At 38.7% G+C, this 23,233-nt stretch overlaps 1 protein-coding gene across 38 annotated transcripts in view; it reads left to right on the top strand.

Moving 5' to 3' along the window:
* EYA1 (EYA transcriptional coactivator and phosphatase 1) overlaps window positions 1-15,596 on the top strand; it is a 152,980-nt gene extending 137,384 nt beyond the window's left edge. For all 38 annotated transcript variants that reach the window (XM_085572233.1, XM_085572231.1, XM_085572232.1 and 35 more), the window contains 6 exons: window positions 5,228-5,286; window positions 5,478-5,638; window positions 5,837-5,951; window positions 6,250-6,371; window positions 8,577-8,677; window positions 15,189-15,596. In XM_085572233.1, coding sequence (XP_085428359.1) covers window positions 5,228-5,286; window positions 5,478-5,638; window positions 5,837-5,951; window positions 6,250-6,371; window positions 8,577-8,677; window positions 15,189-15,269 — 639 coding nt within the window. In that variant the 3' untranslated portion in view covers window positions 15,270-15,596. The remainder of the gene's footprint in view (window positions 1-5,227; window positions 5,287-5,477; window positions 5,639-5,836; window positions 5,952-6,249; window positions 6,372-8,576; window positions 8,678-15,188) is intronic.
* The last annotated feature ends 7,637 nt before the right edge of the window (window positions 15,597-23,233 follow it).

Genomic DNA, 23,233 nt, shown 5'->3' with positions numbered 1-23,233 from the left:
GTTCACAATCTAGATTTGAAATATGTAATTGTTGTCTGGGAAAAAAAAAAAATCTGACAATCTGTAATTGTGATTCTGAAAGAAGTACATTGTGATGGCTATTAGGAGTGGTGAATATTTGTGGAGTAGATAGTAGTCATAAAGGGTATATGCAACTGAAAGGGTATATATATCTATATATATAATTCCTGGAAAAGACATAAACAGAGGTACTGCTGTTATAAAAAGCTGCTTTAAAATCACAGCAGTGTACATTTGGGGATTTTTTTAAATTTTTTTTTTTTTTACAGATACTTCATATTTATAAAGGATTGCATCTTTAACTTGTTTTGCTAGATCTGTTCTCACATGTACATGACCAAATTTCTCTACTGTTCAGTAGGGAAAATGAAGCAGTGGATATAATTGCGTAATGACAGATATGAGAGGAACAGAGAATCCCAGCAATCATTTCCTGTGAGTTGGCCAGCTTCCAGGATGTCTCAATGGGCCTGCTGATGTAAAGGCAAAATGAAAATAGCTCATTCTGAAGGGTAGTTGTTGGTTGGGGTTTTCTTTCCCCCCCTCTCTCATTTGACTTTGCAGACTAAGGTATTGGAACAATTAGTTGGCAGTGTGGTGTTAGTTTTCTCATGGTAAATTAAGCAGATTAACCAAATGTGGAAATGTATCTCAGCTACAATCAGCAGATTTGGCATCCTCTGAGATTATGTTAATGTTACTCACGTTATTCCTCTCTATAATGTGCAGACTTTTCCAGAGTTACCTTATGTCAGTGTTTATTCAAAGACAGCAGAATTGTTAGATTTATTTTTGTTAGTTTTGTAACACAGAAATGTAGAGGATCAGCATGCTAGCTGTTGCGTCACTCCACTTGGCTTGTAGTATTGGCACAGATAAAAGAAGTATTATAACAGCCTTCATATCTTTTTTTATTATTATTGTTATTAATTTTCCTACAGTAAGTTGAGTAGTGAAGCATATTTTACATAATTATGGCAGAAGTACACAACTTGACGGGTGGTAGTGAAGGAGCAAAGTAATATAAATATTTGCAGAACATTTCTGCCATAAGTTAATGCTTTGCATATGAATCTTTTTAAAGATCCTAAGTTAGTTTAAAGGAATGATTCCAGAGGACTGCACAGGTCCAGGCATTTTAAGAGCTGTGAATGATGACTGTGGAGCATCTCTGGCAGTGTTTGGCTTGTCATACAAAAACAGAAAAGAGAAGGAGAAAAACTCAGCAGGAAGAAGTTAACAAATGCTTTGGGAATAGAGGAGGGAGAAGACATAAGCTTTCCATGTACAAATCTTAGGCTAGACTCACCTAGTCATTCATTTTTGATTGCTGTTTGTCTTTGGCTTGCTGAATTTCACTAGAGACACTCACTTAGCAAATGGTTGCAGCAGCTTTAAGTTGCTCCTGCAAGCACATATCTGCTGCTGCTTCGAACCCCAAAGCAGAGCTGATAGAAGGGAATGGAGAAACAAATCTCAGCTATTCCATGCAACATCTGTTAGTTTAATTGGGCTGCTGCAGGAGAATCAATATAAGTTACCAGCTGTGGCACAGAAAGGTCTGAGGGACAGAAACACATGGATCCATGCAAGCCAGCTGTGTAAAAGAGCAAAAAAGGACAGCGTGGGCAGTAACTTCTTAAGCTACTATTGGTAGATTTGCCAGGTTACACATGCTGACAATCCCATTTTCCCTCAAAATATTGTTTCTAAACAATACCAAGTGCATTTTGCTTTCCAGGGATTGATCCAAAACTGCAGAGCTGCATCTCAGCCTGTCTGGCTGAAATACAAATCTTCAGTACAAACATGTTATCACTTGTAGTTCCTCCTGAAGATTTCAAACTGGATACACTGAAGTTGCAAGGTCAACACATTTAGGAACAAACACAGCTAGCTGCATAGGCTTTATATGTAAGCCACAGGATATTTTGCTCCTTATTTGCCAATTCAGCCTATTGTAAGAGAATCCCACCATTTTAATTTTGTGCTTTGGACTTGACTGCTAAACTGATCCTGTCACAATAAAATACATCTGCATAAATAACAGTGTTTCTACAGAGACTCTCAGTATTTGTTTCAGATCTCACTTTGTCAGAGAATTAGAGGGAGAATTCTAGTACTGTATTTTCTATGAAAATTTTACAAAAATACATTTGTGGAAGTTTGAAATGGTGAGCCTGCAAACAAACTTTTTTTTCCCCCTGGATGGCCATTTAGCTATAAGTCATCTCCCCTCACAGAAGCTCTTCTGAGAAGTACTTGAGGATTTTAGAGTCCATGTGTATATATACACCTTTATGAAAATGTTCTGGCTTGAAGGGCATACTTTATTTTTTGGGCAGTGTTTCACCATACCCCTGATTATGGTGCATATTGAGCTAATTGCTATTTTAAGTTGTTGACTGTGTGTGCTTGCTTATATCTAATCAGAGGACTGAGCAGTGTCTCAGGTAGCTCACAAATATAATGTTCCACACAAACCAAGCAGGTGAAAACAAATACAAGGGGTTCTGATGGAAGAATGGACCACATCAATTAATGATGGGCGGGTAATTGGCTTCTTTGAAGAATTACTTTTAAATAACTTCTTTGCTAAAAGAACAATTGCTAAATGAATGTTCTTCCTTACCATGTTAAGGGGTGGGAAAATGCAGCCATCACTCATTAGCCCAAAGTCGAAGTCAGCCAGACAGTGTGAAAAAATACCTGGCGCTCAAAGCTCACATTTAGCCTCAAAGCCGTGCCCTGCCACTCAAAAGGAACAAAACAGTCGTGCACTGTTTGTGACCTCCCTTTAGCTGTAACATAGTGTCAATCACATTAGGCTTTAATCCTTTCCAAATTATAACATGTATCACTTGTGCTTTGTTCCCTTCTTGACTTGTTTTCCTTCTTTTATTCCTGACAAAAGAGGACACTATCTAGCTCTTATTATAGTCATATTTTGTTGAAAATTTGCAGTGCTTGTGGCATTTTCTTCATTTTTCTTGCTTTCTTGACACTGCTTCTGTACCTTTGCCGTACCAGTTTTTAGTCTCAGATTTATTTTCTGGGCTTTTCTGTCCATAATAATTCTTTCTTTTGATGCCACAATTTCTGTATCACTGTGGTTCTTGCTTTCTACCTACCATGCAGGTGGTTAGACAGAAGGGGAGAATGTCCTGATATAAGGCTTGTGATGGTCCTAAGATTCTGTGCTATGTATTAAAGCTCCAAGTCCCCAGGTTCTCTTCTAACTATGGTATCTAAGATGTAGTGGTCTCATGCTTCCTACCTCTATCTTTTCCCTGAGAGAGTTGAATTTGGAATTTTTTTGAGTTAATCCTTCCATCTGCTCCTTTGAGAAGCTGCTACTCCTTCCTTTAGTTTAGTGGTTACAAAAAAATTTAGTTTATTATACACAGATTTCTATTTTGAGTCCTCCAGCAGCTTGTTGCAGTTGTCATTCATAGTTTCTAAGCTGGGGAAGGAGAAATAACTGAGCAGTAGAAGAGTAACTAAAGTGGGAAACTAATGAGTTCAGGAGAGTGTTGCTCCTTTAGCTTACACTCAGCTCATATTTGAATTGTTAATGTGGTATGCATTTGGATGGGCATTTGCTCTAGGTTTTAAACAGAAAAGCAGTAAAGATTTATGTGATATTGATAACTTGCTGAAGAAGCTTCTGGCTCTTTTTTCAGCCAAGTTGATCTTCAAAGCCTGGCAGCATATGCTCACACTTGGAGTTTCAGCTGTGTCTCTACATCTAATGCATTTTGTCTGCCTAAGGAGGAAATTCACTGTATGCTGGTTAAATATGAGTAAATATAGTATTGTGTCTCCTGTGCTGGCACAAGCTACCTATGCATAAGATACAGAAGAGTAAGCATTATAGTAAGAATATGTTGCATGAGTGCAAAAGACCACAACTTCTTCTTCAAAACATTTCAAGTTTCTGAGGCATTTTTTGCGAACCAATGTTTTAAAAATCTAGAATCCACAGCCACCATGTGAGGCCACATAGGCTTCTTCAGCTTTTTTCTTATCTGAGGTTGTTGACCTCAGGAGAGGAGGAGAAGGTTACAGGGTCAAAGTCTTTTCCTCCTTGGAGCTTGCTGCTTGCTGGGAGAGGGTTGGCTGGAAAATAGATGTTTTAGAAAAAGGGTTGAGGGTCATGATTTTAATTCTGTTAGGGAACAGCTGGTTTGAGTTTCTTTCCACTTCTATCTTCCCTCCCTTCCTCACAAATCCATGGAGAAAGAAAAATTTGTTCAGAGGAGAGCAACACAAAAATAAAGGATTGCAGCATTTTCATCTTTAAAATAGATCATATTTGTTATAGGACTTCACATTAGGAGAGAGAAGAGGAAATTATTAAAATATTTTAAATCCATTATTGTTACAAGCATTGAATTGATATTGATCTAGAGTGTCAGAGGTTTATTTGTTTTCCTGCCAACAGTTAAAATGTTAATAGTAATGTTTTAATGGATTTTTTTGTGGATAAACAATATACATTGCGATTTTTAATTTTAGTGATGGACAAAGCTAATTTTTAATGTATCGCATTAGTTTGCAGACAAGCAGCTGAAGAAAAATGGTTTGATTTGGGTATTTCTGTTCAGATTTTCATCATCTTTGCATGCTGCTTTCATGCACTAAGACCAAAGAGAGAGAAGGAAACTCACAACTCTCAAATGAATGGCAAACTAGGAACAGATTTTTCATCTGCACTCCTCTGAAACACTGGCCTCAGGCTGTGTTGGTGTGTGGCTCAACAGCAATCAGAGGTCATAATTTCATTGGCGGTTAGCATCAGGTTTAATTTTTCTAATATGTTACATTTACCAAAATGTCTGGTTTCAGTTACACTTATGCACTGACTGAATCAGCTTTGAGCAGCATGATGTTTTAAGGTACCTGAAAGGCTGCAAGAATGTTTATGGAACACATATGATAATTGTTTTTAACCATTTTCCTTTCTAAACACAAAAATGTGTTTTTGGAAAGCGGTTTAACAGTAGTAGCTAATGACGGTGTGCATTTATTCTAAGAAATTAGCACAAGGAATAGGTAAAATAGTTGTTTTAACAAGACTGCCATCTACTGATTTCCACAATTAAAAATATCCCTGATGACTAAATTGTTCATAGTTTTTTTTTTGTAGCTTTGTTTTCAAGATTAGCAAAATCAAGAAAACTATAAAATCTCTCTGTCACCTTAGGAGTGCGACCAGGTGCACATCGATGACGTGTCTTCGGATGACAATGGTCAAGATTTAAGGTACAAGAGAACTCATTAAGATAACAAGTTGCTTTGCAAATTCCTTCCTGGGCAAGGGATGAGCTGCTGGAATGCTCACAGCAGCCCACTCTCTTTTAACTGTCTTCTTTGCAACCCAGCCAAGCGGGTAGCTGGTGGTTCAATGCACAGGTTGCCTTTTATTAATCTGTGGGGTTTTTATCTCTGCCTAGCACATACAACTTCGGAACAGACGGCTTTCCCGCGGCTGCCACCAGTGCCAACCTGTGCCTGGCGACCGGCGTGCGCGGAGGAGTGGACTGGATGCGGAAACTGGCCTTCCGCTACAGACGAGTAAAAGAAATATACAACACCTACAAAAATAACGTTGGAGGCAAGTGACTCTGGGGAGTCTAACAAACACAGATTAGAGGTCGGAAATGGGAAGAACTGGTTTCTTCTCCTTTTTAGGAGTGTTTAGTGAACTGTTTAGTTTGCAGCTTGCAGAAAATTGTCTGAGCTGGTGAAAGCAAAGGAAAATGACGGAGTACTACTTAATACCAGTGCAGACATGCCCTTGTCTACTCCACAGGTCTTCTTGGTCCAGCAAAAAGAGAGGCTTGGTTACAACTAAGAGCAGAAATTGAAGCTTTGACAGATTCTTGGTTAACACTTGCACTGAAAGCACTCACCCTCATACATTCAAGGTGAGTATTAAAAGTAGGAAGGAAGCTCCTAGGGTGTCTGATGATGATCTGGAAGAGGCTGTCTGGTGTGGGCAAAATGCTGAAACTGGAGGACCTTATCTTCATTTTTTATTCCGATCTGACCATCCCACACCTTGTTCCTCAAGGCAGTGGTAAAAAAAAAAGTTCTTTTTAAATGATAATAATAATGTTGAGGGGTTCTTATGGAAGGGGTAAGATTTTCCTCCTTTTGGTTTTTTTTTTGTTTGTTTTTTTCCTGTTTAGTTAAAAAAGGATATTTGCATTTTTTCTTCCATAGGACAAACTGTGTGAACATTCTTGTAACAACTACTCAGCTAATTCCAGCTCTGGCAAAAGTCTTGTTGTATGGACTAGGGGTTGTATTTCCCATAGAGAATATTTACAGTGCAACTAAAATAGGTGAGCTATTTTCATCATGTTGTGATACATTTAAAGCTGCATGTCTAAAAAGAAAACTATTGTTGCCTATACTCAATTCTAACTTGCTTTCACTGTAGCAAATACAGAGATTAGTAACACCTGATCCTCATGGAATGTTGCTAAAGCATCCTGAAAGTGCTTTTCAAATGTATGATGATCCAGCACAGAAAGCTTTGTATAGCTCTATTAACAATGGTACAGTCTCTATTAGGAAGAAATGTAGCTGCTTTTTTCTCATCATTTCTCAAAACTGTCAGGCTGTGTAGTTGAGAAGGGTTTTTACAAGCAGTAAGTACAGAACACTGAAGCCTCCCTAGTGTTGCAGTAGGAGAAATTCTGTAAAGGTAAGCCCTGGCTTCATTTGTTTTCATGGGCTCTGGAGAAAATTTTGGTAAACAATTTACCAGAAGCAGGAATGTTTTGCGGCAGAATGTAATTATTTAAGTTTCTTCATGCTGACTGTAATAAGCTTCAGCCAGGCAAATGTTTATTTCTGTTTTCTGGTTCAGTATAAAAGATGTTATTCTGAGTATGTAGAAGTACCCCAGACCAGATGGCGATGGTGTTTGTAGTTTTTAATGTGATTATGATATATCTGTTCTGTCTCAGATTCCCTCATAATTGTGGGGTACAAGAACACATTTTTCATGTCTTCTTAAGTATCTATAATACAGCAAGCTCAAATGGTGGGATTTTTTTTTAACAAGACAAAACAAAAATTGGTTCAGAGTTTTATAGAGAAATTTGAAAGCATTCCTATAAAATATTTAAAATGTTTCCTGAATATTAAAGTTACAGTGCCCTCTGTCAAAACTTTATAGTACATTTTAGCTTTGAAATATAATGCTTTAAATACATATTTTAATTAAAACATATTTTAAGAAATCTTCACTTGTGACTTCACATACATGGAATAAAAGAGTGGTTTTGGAAAAATGTGTTCTGTCACTGGCTGTCACAGGAAACCATGAGGTTTTTGTAACATAACATGATTCGTAATATTCAAACACTGTTTCAGCTTAGTGTTGGAGGTTTCCTATGCATAGTGCTACTGTTAAATTACATCATTAAGTAGTTTGGCTTTTAATGGCTAGAAGACTTCATTTAATTTCTAGCTGACTTTCTCTTATGCTTTTATTGTTTTTTAGCGGAAATAACTATTTTAATAAACACAATTTCCCCATCCACTGCTGTAGGCAAACAGGTTAGCATGTCCCATGGACTGATTAAAGTGTCCGTTCAGAATGGGGACCTTCGAGAAAACTCAATTTTAGGCTTTTGCTTTCTTTTGTCTTCTCAGTACCATACCTGAAACTTCCCAGTATGTCTACAAATTGAAAGAGAGGAAATTTGGGTTAGCTATTAGGAAGAAATTCTTTGCTGTAAGGATGGTGAGACACTGAAACAGGTTGCGCAGGGAGGTTGTGTATGCCACAACTCTGGCAGTGTTCAAGACCAGGTTGGGTAAGGCCTTGGATAGCCTGGATAACCTGGATAGACATGGATAACCTTGATAGCCTTGGATAACCTTGGATAACTTTAAATAACTTAATATAGTGGGAGTGTCCCTGCACATGCCAGGGTGAATTGGGACTAGATGAGTTTTAGGGTCCCTTCCAAACCCTTAGCATTTCTGTGTTTCTGCGGTACTTGTGCATAGGTCTGGAGCACTGAGATAATTTCCCTAGATGTGTGTGGGGAAGGAATGACCCATATGAGTGGATCCCAGTGCAGGATCAAGGACATGGCCCATGTATTGTGTTACAGGCATTTAAATCTTAATCTTTTGCATGATCTTCTGAATCAGGGTACTACTGTTTTGGGAGCTGTGATTAACCATATCACAGGTTTTGGAGAAAAGGCTGGAATTTCAATTCAGCTTCAATTAATTTACTGAAATCAAGCTACTGGTCATAAACAAATGGTAGATAATTCTCCTGGTGGTGAAATTTACCACAAACCTGTGTCATATTAGTGAATGAGACAATAAAGGTCATGTGTGGACCTCTAGTATACTGTCTATGCTGCAATGGGCCTTGATACACCATCCTGAGGGACAGACTCTTCTCATCTTGTAGCTCTACTTAAGAATTTCAAGGACTGGAGAGATCCAGGCTAAAAAGTTATTTATTTGATGACATCCCATCACCACCTATCTTGAATAGTCGGATCTTTTTCTTTCAGGAAAGGAAAGTTGTTTTGAGCGAATAATTCAAAGATTTGGAAGAAAAGTAGTGTATGTTGTTATAGGAGATGGCGTTGAAGAAGAACAAGGAGCAAAAAAGGTAATGACCTTCTTTTGATGGGGGTTGGTTTCAAGAGTCTGGAAAATTGTCTTTTCTTCAGCATGGGACAGCATGCATTGACATTTAGGTTGGATATCTTTGCCTTACAAAATCTGTGTTGACTATATCTAGTAGAAAGCCGAGTAAGATTATAGATAATGATTTGCCCTGCTGTTCTCCAAAAGACACATTAAACTGTGTATGTTTGATACATTTCAAAAAGGGGCCAGAAAATGGGCCCTGGCTTTTGTGCCAAGAACTAACAGTTCTGTTTTCCTTGGCAACCCAAAATACCACATAGGATGTTATGAATGTAAGCAAAATATGGTGATTCTTAGTGATCAAAGGCAATGTGCTGTTTGACTATATGAAATACATATATGTCACACCTTAAAAAGACATGTAGGACTGGAGTCGGTATACAGGAATTTCTGTTTTCTTGTGTGCCCATAATTTGGATTCTTTGTTCAGACAGCAACCTGTGGCTTGGCAAGCATTCATAATCTCAGATAACTGAACAGAGGATACTATTTGACTGTGTATTGTTTTTTGCTTTCCACTGAGAAGAAGTGAAAAAAATCACTTTTTTTTCCAATGTGAATTAAGCAGTATAAAAAGCAACACTTCTCATTCACAAATAATAGGCTTTACCTGTAGTCTTGCTAGAAAAACTACCCAAGGTAGTCTGCAGATACACACTCTTTGCTTGGAGGAATGAGGCATAACCTTGGCTATTTGAATAATAAGAGAAAGAGCAGGAAAATGGGCATTTTTGTTCTTGTTTCCTTTCACAGATAAATTGCTTTTACACAGCTGCTTTTTCACCACAAAACTCTCTGTGATACTTCTATCTCTTTCCACTGTGACTTTCTAAATTGGAGAAGTGAAACTAATTAGTCCACATGGCGTTTTAACAACCATTGACTGGTTTTGCTTCATGAAATCTGGGTTTTGTGCCCCTGAAGCCTTGCGGGTAGGTTCCCTGCTCGTCCCAGCACTTTGCAGAGTCTCAGTTTCATATATCCCTTTGGCGGACTGACGGGAACAGTTTGCTCCTTTCTCCTTCAGAAATGCCTTTCATCTTTGCAGAGAAATGTTTTCCCGCTGCAAATGATTACATTTTAAAAGCTGTATTTAAGATCGGGGGAAAAGAAATTCCTTCTCTTTGTTCCTTTTCTGTTGCTCAGTGAAATAGTGTTGTATATGATAATGGCAGGAGTAGTCCTTTTGGTAACATTATCTATTCCACTGTTTTTTTCAACAGGAAACATGATTCAGAAAACATAAGAGAAAGCCTTTCCAGTTGCTAAGAGGAGTAGCAGTATAGAAAGTTCCTTTGTGCAATTACTTGTGTGTATTCTTTCCTGGTGGAAGGAATTTTCAGGTTGAAAGCATGTTAGATGCTCTGGATTAAATTATCTGCTGCAGCAATGCCAGAGAAGTCAATAAGTACACCAGCAGCCCTGCCTTCCTGCATAAACTATCAACCTGATTTAGGAAAATGCTTCTGTGTTTTTTGTCCTGCTTCTTACTCCACCAAGTAAGAAATCACCATTTCACACTGTGAATGCAGGATTTGCCTTTTTAGTTTTTTCCTTCACATCCTGCAAGAGTAGAAATCTTCTCTGGAGAGCACACAAACAAAGCAGAAGCTTTGCCTCCCCAAAACTACCCAAACCATATAAATCCAGAGTGGCATAAGTGTCCTGTGATGTACCCCATTGTCATGCTTACCCCTGAATTTTGGTAGCTGGTTCCTTCTCTCCTTGCTTCACATCAGCATGTCAGGTTTTGCTGTATTCTCCAGAGAAGGGACAGGTCTTCTGTTACGCCTTTGCACAGCACTTTTCTGTAGGACTTTGGCCTGTGGTGAAGCCATTAGCACATGTGTGTTTCTTTACACTATTTATAGCATAAACAGTACAACCTTCTTTAGATAGCACTTCATTGTTTACATGTAAACTGTAGTAAGTCTTTTCAAGACTATTTAATTAGAGATTTTTTTTTTATTTTATGTTCATTCAATGGAGAAAAAAAAATGGTTGAACTTCCAGCTTAGGAGGTAAGAAAGTTAAGGTTTATTATTAAAAATAATTTACCGATCATTTATCAATTCCTTCATCATAAAACAAGATTTTCATGTATGTCCTTCCTTCATTGAAAATATTGAGTCAATACAGCAGTAGGAAAATAAAAGAAACATTTGAAATCTTTTTATTATTGTCATAAGTATAAAAATTCAATAATGGAAACTTTCTAACGCCACTTAAAAGATCATTGCTTTATTAAGAAACATTTTTAGGATAAACAGTTTGTTCATAAAATGCCTGTTTTGGTTGATGTAAGCAAACATAATACACTGTTGCATTTCTGGTAGCATTAGTCGAACTATGATATTGACACCCTAGTTTAGCTGTCACTTCCAGCAAAATATTTGATGAGACAATTAAAACTCTCAGGATGTTTGCAGTGTGGATTGAGGAATGATTGTACCCTTCTGGGTCAGTGCAGCAACCAGTGAACTTGGCTGTAACACCAGGGTTCACACAAAGGTGTGTGAAAAGAAGGGAGAGGAGGGCAGAGAGAAGCCAGTGTGAAAGTCCAAAGGGTGCTCTGGGTGCTGGCAGCAGTGCCAGTGCGTGTCAGAGCCAGCGCCTCAGGGTGCCACTGCGGTGACACAGCTGTACAAGGGCCTGGGGGTTTCTGCCAAAAACTCCATTGTATTTTGGTTTGCTGTGTTTTGGTTTTGGAGGTTATTTTGTTTTGTTTTGTTGTGTTTGGTTTTGTTTTGTGCTCATCTTTTGCCTTTGCCTTTGGAGATACATTCAGGAAATACTAATAAGACAGGAAAACCCCAACTCCTGAGTTTTTCTGCTTAGGAGAATTCTCCAAAGCATTTCTAATTTGTGAGATGAGACAAAGGCTCCTCTGCACTGAGGAGCTGGATTTTACATCAGGTGATTCAGGAGAGCCTAGGCAAATGGTCTTCTCCTTTGTCTCCAAAATGGTCATGCTGACTTGGAGGAAAAATCATAAATCTTTGTGGAGCAATAAATAGAATATAAATGGGTATCCAATATGCCATTGCTTTTAAGCTCAGAGTCACACTGTGCCTGTCAGGTTTGGGATAGGAAGTAAAGACGGCCGCTTAGCAAATCTGGCAGGAATACAATAAAAATACCATGAAAGATGACAAAAACTGATGAGTTTTCTATTCAAATCCATCACAAATCTCAGGAGTAAGTTTTTTGTATAAATATGTATTCATTTAAGGGAAGGAGGATAGGGGATAATCTGCACTTTTGGTGTTGCTATCAAAAACTGGATTTGTTTTGCATGTGTATTAATAGCGACACTATTTTGTGTAGTAAAATAGCTGAAGTTTTGTACATTTAGTAGGTACATGCTGACAATAAAATTACTTCTATTTCAGAAATAAAATAGCTTAATAACTTAGGTTATTTAATAATACTCTAATTATTAGGCTTACAAAATTTGTAGTTTCATTTTTTATGCTTTTTACATCAAAACCAAAATTTTGCCACCACATTTAATTTCAAAATGTCATCAAAATTAAATAATTTAAAAGTTCATAAGTATTTTATTGCTAAGTATCATCTACCAAACAATTAATGATTTTTAAAATACAAAAGCTTCATATTTACTTGGAAGATGTTGAAATAGTAGACTTAGAGTTCCATTAGATACTGATGCATCCAGTTTCACCACCTATTTATTAGTGGTTAGCATTTGTCATCCATTCTCCTGCAGCAGCAAATGCCAGATTAACATTTCTTGCTTGGCTCAGAATAGAAGTGTTCTGCATGGCATGGGTGTGCTAAATGTTGGCAGGGATGGCTCGTTAAAGGCAATATTTTGTACATATATATATACACAAAGGATCTCTTACTCTCTCAAATGATCTCAAGTCATTTGGCAAGAGAAAATTTACTTCCATCTCGTGGGTGTGTTGCCACTTTTGACATGGCTGAATAATTGTGAATCAGCAATGCATGTTAATACAGATATAATAGATAAGGTTTTGCATGATAATTTTGTTACTTTAAAGGTTCCAATTTCATACAATCATTCTCTTAGATGGGGTGAAAATTGGCATACATACCTCATGAAAACACATGCAGATATATATGAACACGTATGTGTGAGTCTCTATATATACACACAAACATACAGATATATATAGATCTGTATCAGGTTTGTTTTGCCTCCTCACAGCTCTGAAGGCCATACTGTAGGGTCAGACTGATAGAAATCTGAATTTGGCACGTTCAGCCATGCCCAGGACGTCAGAGCAGATTCCAGCCCCATGCAGCCACCATGTTCCTGGCATGCTTTATTTCTTGGGATTGTGCATCTGGCCTTTAGATCTACATGAAGGAGCACTGAAAATAATTATAATCTTGAGAATTACACAATTATTACCTCTTTTTTTTTTTTTTTGTAAGACTATTGTCATTCCACACTTCACTGCTGTAACTGCATGGAGTAAATACAGGTTTATTCCTTTCACAGACAGACATAAATAATGCAGACGACACTTAACTAAATTTGAGATAGAAATATATAGTGAAAATTATGGCTGCTTACAGTTTTGGTTTAAAACCTGATCATCAACAGCTGACCCATAAACAGGGTAATCCGATACTCGATATTGCACATGGGCATCTAGTAAGAGGTGCTGTAATTTGATTTAGCAGAAGCTAAACCTTCTGTTAAATCAATCAGAGTCTTTAACTGCTCTATCTGCCTGGTGTGTGTATGCTCTGTGATGCTGAAGTTGTTACTAGGGAAGCAGTTATAAAGCTGGAGCTGCATCGAGTGGGAGCTGGAAGCCAAGAATTTATTCCTATAATTCTCCCTATTCATTGGTTTGCTGCCTGACCTTGGAGGGCATCCATGTCATTGACTCTTGGCTTCTGCAGAGACACTTTGCAAAGGCAGGTGTCCACCAAAGTCTTTGCCAGCCACATCATAGGTGTGCTGTTTACACATCCCTGACCCAGTGGCTAAAGCAGATGTGCTGCCAAGCTGACTAAGAGGAGGAGCAGGGAGCTATGGCTGGCTGTCAGGGAGACCAGCTGTGTCCCACCTGACAGGGGTTTGAGAGAGAAGAGGGAAGCTGCAACCTCCCACGAAAAGGAGGCAGCACTGCTGAGCATTGCTGACCTGAGCAGTCATTTGGCAAACACAGCATGGACCTGCTGCAAGCACCTGCGACTCTTTGTGCTTGATGTAGTACCCCTATCAGATATTTCAAATTCTGACAGAAAGATCTTGCAGCCTAAGTTAGACATAGGTGCATGGAAGCTTTTGCAAAATCCAGAGAATGGCATGACTAGTAATTTTTGTTTCGTATTGGTCTTGCTGGTTCATTTCCTGAAGATGATGCAAGAAGGAGAGGAGATGGAGTTTTGCCTCTGATTTCAGTGGAATTAGGAATTTACTCAAGAGCTGCTGAAGTAGAATTATGAAATCCTCTTTGGGAAATCATAGATAAAATGGTTGGGAAACTTAGAAGCTAATGTGATAATAAATTGCTTGTGGTTTGCCTCCTAAAGATGCCAGGACACAAACTGACCCAGTGAAAAGGTGAACACAATCATGTTAGCCTCCAGAATACTGTTGAATTGAAACTATTTTCCCATTAGGTTTATAGAATAATTTCCTGACAAAAGCAGATGGTTATCTTTTTTCTTTTTTTAAATATATGCAAAAGTTCTTGTTGACATTAGAACCCCTAGTTTCAAGTAAAAAGGTAGTTCTTAAGTAGATTTTTGCCCCTTCATGAATGAGGTAATCTGTACTTTTTCCTGGGATTTATGTTTTTTGTTTTATTCAGGTTCTTTGCAAAAGTATTTGTGCCCCAGTCAGATTTTATTACAACTAATAGGAAAAAAATATGTATTTATTTTAATGTCCCATATGGAAAAGATGCTCTAAGATCAGTGTTAGCAATGACCAGTGTTATACAAGTCACTGGTATAAAAATCTTTTCAAAGTGATGTGACACATCACACATAACACGAGTTATTCTGAATCACCATTTTTCTGTTCCTAACTCATCTGCCAAGTTTTTTACAAGGAGAAAACACATTTTGATAGTAAACAACACTTTCACTTTCTTTATTTTCTTTCTGTTCCCTTCCTCAAACTACTCACATGCGTATGTTATTTGGTTTCTTTTTTTCCAGAAGTAGTATTTTCTTCTGCAATGTTCTGAAATCTGTTTTTCATATAAAGAGATTAGTATCCCCTCCCTTCCTTATGACCTCCTGATGTGTTTGTTGTAGTTCCTACTGTAAATAGATTTGCTGTTATTGAGAATTTATGTTTAGGGGGTGGGTCAGAGAGACCAGACTGAAGAACTCAAGGTTTTAAGAGCTCTTTTTCTCTCCCCTAAATGTTCTCTTATCCCTGTGAAAGACAAAGGGTGCGTCTAAATACCAGAATGCTTGGGGTTATTTTTACATGTTGTCTGTGCTGTTCACAGCATGCTATGCCATTCTGGAGGATCTCGAGCCACTCTGACCTTATGGCCCTTCACCACGCCTTGGAACTGGAGTACTTGTAGCAGCTTAGCAGCACTTTCAAACCTCAGAGCCTCCTTCTGCCCATGGATGAGATGCCTGTGTCTTGTGTCAGCATTGGACTATAGAACTTTGTGATTTCAACATGTTGACGTACAGCTGCAATTGGTCTTACCCCTTGCCCTTTCAGAGAACGGAGGAGCACGTCCTTTTCTTCAGAACAGCTGTTGGCTCCGGTGCTGCGAGTCCAACGAAAACAAGCCATGCGAGTGTTTGAACAACTCATCTTTACCATACTTGCTACCAAAAAGAAATAGAGAAGGGAAAAATAAAATGGGAAGAAAAACAAAAAGAAGAAGAAGAAAAGAAAAGGAAATAAGAGGTTCATACCTGTGAAGAAAAGAAAAAGGACCTGCAAATGCTTTGTAGTTTTTAGCCTCTTTAATGTGACACACACAATTTCTTTAACACAGCAAACTTGATTGCACAATGAAGACTGAGATTTTACAAAATACCAGTGGAGTAATTTTCTTATAAAGAAGGTTTACGTTTTGGTTTCTCATACCCAGGGTACTCTGTACATCTTTACTTATTTATGAACAGACTGTATTTTGACATCATATAACTGAGGATATGTATAATAGGATTAAAGGCTATTATAAGCCTTTGCCTTATGGTACAGCAACTACTTTTGATTTTAGCACATTACAGAGTAGTTTAAAATATGTCTAATTTAAACTATTAGGTACATCACTGAGACAATCATGTACAGGAAGATTTTTTTTGTGTAAATTTGTAATAATGAATGATTCTTTTACATATTGTTAAGGTAAATGCTATTGAAAGATAGTAATGCCTTGTTGGTGAAGATTGAGGCCACATGTGCACAAATTTGTGCAGTGCCTTATCAATGTGTTGGATATAAATATGTAGATAATGGATTTTTTTTTAGATAAATTTGTCAAGACCAAAAGCATGGATGTCAAGTGTCAATAGGAATTGGGTTTTGTTCTCAGCTGTTTCTCTGCCATTTTCTTCTCTCACCCACTCTGATTATGAAAAGATTGATTTTCTGTGTCCCCCTGGTTGAAGCAAATACAGATAAAACCCAAGTGAAGAGGAGGTCTTTATTGTATTTTTGTTTCCTCTTTTAAAGTTAACATATTAACTCTTTTTTAGAGTATTAAAAGATTAATTAGGAGAGTCATTCCATGAAGAAATAGAGAAAGAACACAAATATATTTTAAGATGTAACTTAAACTGGAACCTTGGTACTGAATAGCCTTTGCCTCATCCAAAAATAAAGGAATCTATCATCACTAATATTTTTAGAAATTAGAAATGAGAATATTTTGGAGAAATTATGCAAGAATGCTCATATACATTTAAGCTTTTTAGTCCTCTTCCACCAGGAGTCAGATTTTCCTAAGATATAACATCCATTGCCGGCAATGGAAATGCTGAAATTATTATCACCAAGGAGTTAAAATTTGCTTTTGTCTCTACTAACTTAAAGGACAAACCTAGACCATGTCTGTCTGTGACTTGTGACTTTTCTGATCTTGAAGGCTTTGAGCTACTTGGTTAAGTAAACTGTTAGTCTGACTTTTTAGCTTGAATTGTACCAATTCCCTTGGCCCAGTTAATTATCTTATTAAAAAGAAACCTCACCTTTGTTGGTTAATTTTCTTTTTTCATTTTTATAAAAAAAACCACCAGCCATGAAACAGCTACCTGCAAAGCTACAGAGCACCAATGTAGGTACAAATCAACACCCTTCTCTATTGGAGGAATCACATTGCTGCTAGAATAAAATATTTGTGGATTGCCTTAGTACCAAGAGAGGTTTTTATCTTACCAAGACTTGCACATGTGCTTTACTTTACCCAGTTTGAGTGCTGCAACTTTTGCAGTACTCACATATGTGCATAAAGCACATTGTGGATCGTTTTTAGAATTGAGACTATCATTAGCCTTTTCATTTTTCAAGAGAAATAGACAGTGATGGGGGGATTGGTTGTCGTTTTTTTTCTTTGGCCCTTTTCAATTTTTAGTCATTCATGGAGTGAAAAACATAACAAAATTTATCTGGGCCTTATTGTACAAAAAGTGTGTTGTGTCCACAATTGTGTACAGAATTTTTCTTCATTAATTTTGTTTTAAATTAATAAAATTGATTTGTGAACGTATTAAACAATTGTCTTGTATGCAAATCTGTGATATGTCTGCCCCCTGGGTTGGGAATGAGGAGACATCTCTCATCTCTTTGCTGTCCCAAGACACAGAAATTATTCATCTTGTGGTGCCCAGCTGAGATTTTAAATAGGTTAAAGAATAGTTGCAACTAGTTTACAGAAGGCTCAGTTAGATGAGCAGCAGTTGTTTTGCTTATCAGCAGCAGCTAGAGAAGATCAGTGCAGAATAAGGCCTTGGTGTCCTGGAAATGTCTCTAAGTGACTCACAGCAAATGCCTGAACTTCATGGTGCCTCTATCATCCAAAGCAATCCACGTGCTGAATGGATGAGTCTCCCATTCAGACATCTCACTCAGGGCTACAAGTCCCATCCTCTGAGGTTTAACAGGCCTGAACATCTGGGAATTCAGGACTGGCATTTAACTTTACTAAGCACAGAGCAGTGCTGCCCTTTAAATTAGGAAGCATGCCAGTGACCACCATTTTATAGCAGTTTTATAGTTTTGCTGTACACACATGGTCTGGTGAAGATCCCTCTTTGCTTCTCTGCCCATCAGTGAGAGCCTTGGCTGCCAGCAGGTTATTCCTTACTCTCACTTTCTGGTCTAGTGAGACCTAACAAATGGAAGCAAAACCAAGGATCTGCTTCTACATACTTGGCACCACCATGGAAGGTGCATGCTTAGAGACCAATGATGCTGGAAATTAGTCTGATGAAGTAAACATTTAAATGCCCCCTGAAGTCAGTGTCTTTCTTTCTGAGCACCTAAATTTTCAAAAAAAATATAATAATTTAAGGAGCATCATGTGAAAACCCTTCTTAAATCAAAATATTGTAAGAAAGCAAGGAGTCCTATAGAGTGAAGGAAATCATATAGGCAGCACATTGGGGTCCACTTTTTGAAATATGTCAGTACTGCTTGAAGTTTCCATTTCTTAGATGCTCACTGATAAAAATGTTCAGCTGTAATGGTTTTTATTCTAAGAATAACACACATGTAACTTTGAGGTAGTGCCAAGAAAGTGAAATTAAAAATAGTAATTATTATTATTAATGTCTCTCATGACTGGAATCCATCCTTACTGAGTGGTACCTTTGTCTCAAAACTGCTTGCAATGCAAGCCAATAAAATATTGTTAGAAATTCTTCCTGCCTTTTCCTTCAGTTTTCTGCTTCTCTCAGTGTTGAATTCTGCCCTGCAACGTGAGGAGAGGATAAATATCAAGAGACACATTTCTTTGTGTCATATGCCAAGGAAGAAGCACAGGCCTGTCCCAGTCTTCCTGTTCTTTGTCAATGGTAAGGCTGCACAGCTGCCACTTTTGCCATTCTCTGTTTAGCCAAGGACTGGCTCTACCAAAACTGTCCAGCTGGCTTGTGCAGGCAAAGGGCTAGAAGGAAATGGGAAAATCCATGGGAAACAGTCATCTCCCAGGCTGGAAAAAAACATAGAGAAGAGGTGTGAGGGTTACAAGGCTGCAACTGCAAAGAGGGTCTGCAGGTAACCAGAAAGGGTCGCTGACTGGAGCACCCAGTACTCCTAGATGGGTGCCCAGCAGCTGCTCAGGATTATGCTCAAGAATTTGATGGGGCAAGGGACCAGTGAGAGGTGCCACAGTCTCTTGGCTACCCTATCCCACCAGCTTCATGGTGTGGATGGCAGGCTGGCCATAGTACAGTGGGCAGCAGCACATAATTCCATCTGGACCTCGGGGGAGGATGGTGTAAATCAGTGGGAGCAGGGCTGGTTGCCATCCCTCTTCTGGCTCCTCCTGAAGCTCTTGCCCTGTCCCCATTACCTCTATACAGCTGTCATGCACCTTCATGTGCAAGAAAGGACACAGCAAAGATGGAAATCTCTGGAGTACATGTCTTGAATTCCCTCCACAGCCTATTAACTGGGTGAGCTCCTCTGTACTGTATATGTGCACATATATACACACATACATACACATACATATAGATATATAGCTAGATACACAAATATAGATATATTTGTTGTCGAGCTTTGTTATGACAGCAAAATTAAAATGTTGTATCACTTAACCTGTTGCCTAAGCAACTTTATGCAAATGGTTTGCAATGTACCCCTTACTCTTGTTCTCCAGCACAGCTATGAAAGATAAATAAAGTTCTTACATTTGACTACTCAAATCGTCCACCTTTGTAACTGTCAGTATTTCAAGTTTGTGTGAGTATAAATAAACTTCCACCAGTTCTGATACACCAGGGAAATTTTTTTGGTTGTGTTTTTTACTAATATTCTATACTGCCATTTCTGGTTTTTAAGTGGCTGTTTGTTTCCTGCTAATGGTAATAGAATAGCAGCAGAAGAAAAATAAAATATTTGGATTTATCTAAAGTTAAATACAGATATGCCAGCTCTCATGGAAGCCACATGATGTTGCCAGCTGACGTGGAAGTCAGACGTAGGTACAAGTATGCTATTAGTGATCTGCCCTTCCCATCACTTCTCCAGCACTGGCAGTTTTTCGGCTGGGAAGAGGGATTTGTGGCTTGGGTTTTGTTTCTTACCCTCACTTAGAGATGTTTTGCATGGACTGCTCTCTGCTGCTTCCTGAAGGTCTGGCCTTTGACACTATGCTGTTTCCATTCTTATGCACAGGTGAATTGTTTTCTAAAGTGGGAGTCGAATAATTTGCAAAGGAAGCTCCAGTCTGCTTCATTTTATTCATTGCCAAGTCATGTCAGATTTGACATGGAAGTGAAGTGAGATCTAGATAGCGCATTAATTTAATAGCTGAGACTGTAGTGATAGATGGTATAGTGCAGAGAAGGTGTAAAGTGGTTAGAAATAAAAAGACAAAACATAAATTGATTTGAGAAATGTAGGCTAATAAATCTGGGAGAAAATAATGCAAAGCAAGGAGTGAGGAAGAATGCTGAGTTGTCCAGAATGGAGAAAATTATGTTTGGGAAGGCAAATTAATTTCTTAGCTCTGCTACAGAATAACCCAGGAGTTGTTAGGACTCAGGCTCAGTGAAGCTAAGTGCCACTGTGGCGGGCCACCTGCAGGACATCCAGGGCTTGCACTGATCATGCATGTTCTCCATGGAGAGAACTGGAAGCCGCAGTGAGGAGCTGTTGAAGCCAGCTAGTGGCACCAGAACTGTGTACAAAATCCTGCCCTTACCAGGAGCTTGGGCACCACTTCTTGCCCCCTAAGTGACGTCTGGAATCCTTTCCTGTGCGGGACAGGAGGCTTCCCATGCTGAGGAACATGGCAGGAGCTGTCCGTGTCCTGTGCAGCACTCGCTGTTCACCCTCTGCAGAAGCTTAGTGATTAGTGACCACTTGCACAGGATACAGGTGACTTTAGTCCAAGTCTGTTTTCAACTCTCTCCAGAGCTATGTAGGAGGCTGCACGCTGTTAATGTTCTCAGAGAGCCAGAGGAGTTCCATGGGAGCGGAAGAAAAGAGAACTGCAAGTGTGCAGGCTCTCAGTGAAGCACACAAGGATGATGTTTGCAGAGCAAAAACACTTTGCTTCTCTGTAGCTGCTTAATGCAAAGTACAGAAAGTCCTGGGGACTGGCACATAAATCAGGGCTCCTGTCTCTGAGGCATGTGCTCACACTACCAAATCCTTAGCTCTCCTCAGAAAAATCCACTGGATGGACTGATTACCTGTTTTCCTTCCTCTTGTGGTTTCAGTCCAGCAGGTCACTAAGTCCCATACAGCCACTCACTCATTCCCCTCACATTTGAATGAAGGAGAGACTTGGAAGAGGGAAAGTGAGGAAACTCATTGGTTGAGATGACAGTTTGATAGCTAAAGCCAAGGCTGTGCACACAAGCAAAGAAGAACAAGGTATTAATTAATGATTTCATGGACAGGCAGGTGTCCAGCCATCCCAGCTGGAAGCAGGGCTCCATCACACATAATGGTCACTTGAGAAAACACCATCACTCCAAATATCCCCCCTCTGCCTCCTTAATTCCCCATCTTCATATGCTGAGCATGATGCCATATGGTATGAAATATCCCTTTGGTCAGTTGTGGTCAGCTGTCCCAGCAGTGTCCCTTCCCAACTCCTTGAGTACCCCCAGCTGCTCACTGGCAAAGTGGGGTGGAGTGAGGCACAGAAAAGGCCTCGACTCTGTGCAAGCACTGCTTAGCAATAAATAAACCATCCCTGAATTGCCAACACTGTTTTCAGCCTAAATCCAAAGCACAGTCTCACACAAGCTACTGTGAAGAAAATTAACTCTATTCCAGCCAAAACCAGCAAAACACCTCTCCAGAGTAAACAAGTGCAGTTCTCAGTACCAAGACAAGCAACTGAAGAGAAACAAAACCATTACATTCCCCTTTACCTCAAGAAATGCTATAATTCCAGAAGGGATTATTAACTTTGCATTAAATTCACGTTCCAGCTCCTAAATCTATCTGTGCAGTCATTATTTATATGTGACTCACTTAAAATTCTGTAGAGCATCTGTATCATAGATATTAGAGGTCTACTTACATGCCATTTGGTATTCGTCACTAATCTGGGGTCACAGAGGGTCTGCCCAGTAATATTTCCACTACACAGCAGGTAAATCCTCTCAGATGGCTCCTGATACCTTCTTATAAAATGAGAGTTTGAAATTCAATTTAAACTATACAGATTTATACCTAATAAGAGCTTTCCTGGAGCCCTTTTGTTTTAAGACAGAAAGTTTTTAAGGGGAGTTGGAACAAAAAAACAACCCTGAACTATATGCTTAGTTCTCTAGAAGACAAGGAAAACTCAGCAAAATAAAATTAGGAAGGTTGAAATATCCCTTTTAAACAACAGTTATGTGGTGGGGAAGCTCAGCTTTTGTGAATATTAGCATTCTTTTTGATATTTCTATAGTCTAGGTGTAATCCACTGTTCTGTAAGCTTTTTGTCCAGAATTTCTCAAATACTTGCTCTTATGCCGCCTGATTCCTCTTTCCATTGGTCCAGTAGCTGTGTGAACCAGCAGATGTGAAGATTCTGCTGATTGTCCTTGGGCATTTCCATGCAGAAGAACCAAAAGAGATGATGGGTGTGTCAAGAAGGTAACAGAGGCAATGTTAGTACCTCTTGGGAGTGAAGGTGCCCTTGTTACTTTTGGCTGTTCTTGCTTAACACAGGTAACAGGTGTGTGTTAAATGGCAGCTGAGAAATTCAATATCTGTGCTCATTTGTTTTGTGATTTTCTTTCTTACAGATAAGAAGAATTGAAATTCCTTGAAGTCAAAGACTACATTTCCATCAAAACCTGAAGAGAAACTGTCTATTAAAAAATCTAGGCATTGGGTTGCCCATTGGTTTCAATTATGGGCGACTGTGTAGATCTGTAGCTGTAGTACACCCCTAAAACTTACTGGACTTTTTGTTTAATATTTGCTCCATTTTTTTTCCACTAGGAATAAAAGCATGGCAAACGTGATGAGTACTATGGCAGCTTGAAGCCAGAGCTTTGACTAGAGACTTTTATTTAGTTCTTGAATCATGTTTTGCTTGGAAATGTGGTTTGGTGTTTATCCTCCTTCCTGCTGAGCAGTCCAAGTCCTGAGCTGGGACACTGGGTGATGAGAGAAGATACTGATCTCATGCTTCGCTTTTTTTTTCCTTTCTTTTCTTATTTTTTTAACATATTTTCTCCCATATTTGTCTGTGAAGGACTGATCTTTTATGACCTTATTCTTGCCATTTAAACTTTTTCTTAATCCATGCAATGCCCTCCTCCATATTCCATGATATTCCAAAGTTTCAAACGTTGACATCTGAGACATTTGACACTTCCATAAGAGTATGTAATGCATTTCCTTCTC

Source organism: Lonchura striata, chromosome 2 (genome assembly GCF_050655825.1).
Source record: "Lonchura striata isolate lonStrDom1 chromosome 2, ASM5065582v1, whole genome shotgun sequence".
NCBI classification, from domain to species: Eukaryota; Metazoa; Chordata; class Aves; order Passeriformes; family Estrildidae; genus Lonchura; species Lonchura striata.
Note: the sequence above shows the minus strand (reverse complement) of the source record. Positions and strands in the feature narration are given on the sequence as shown.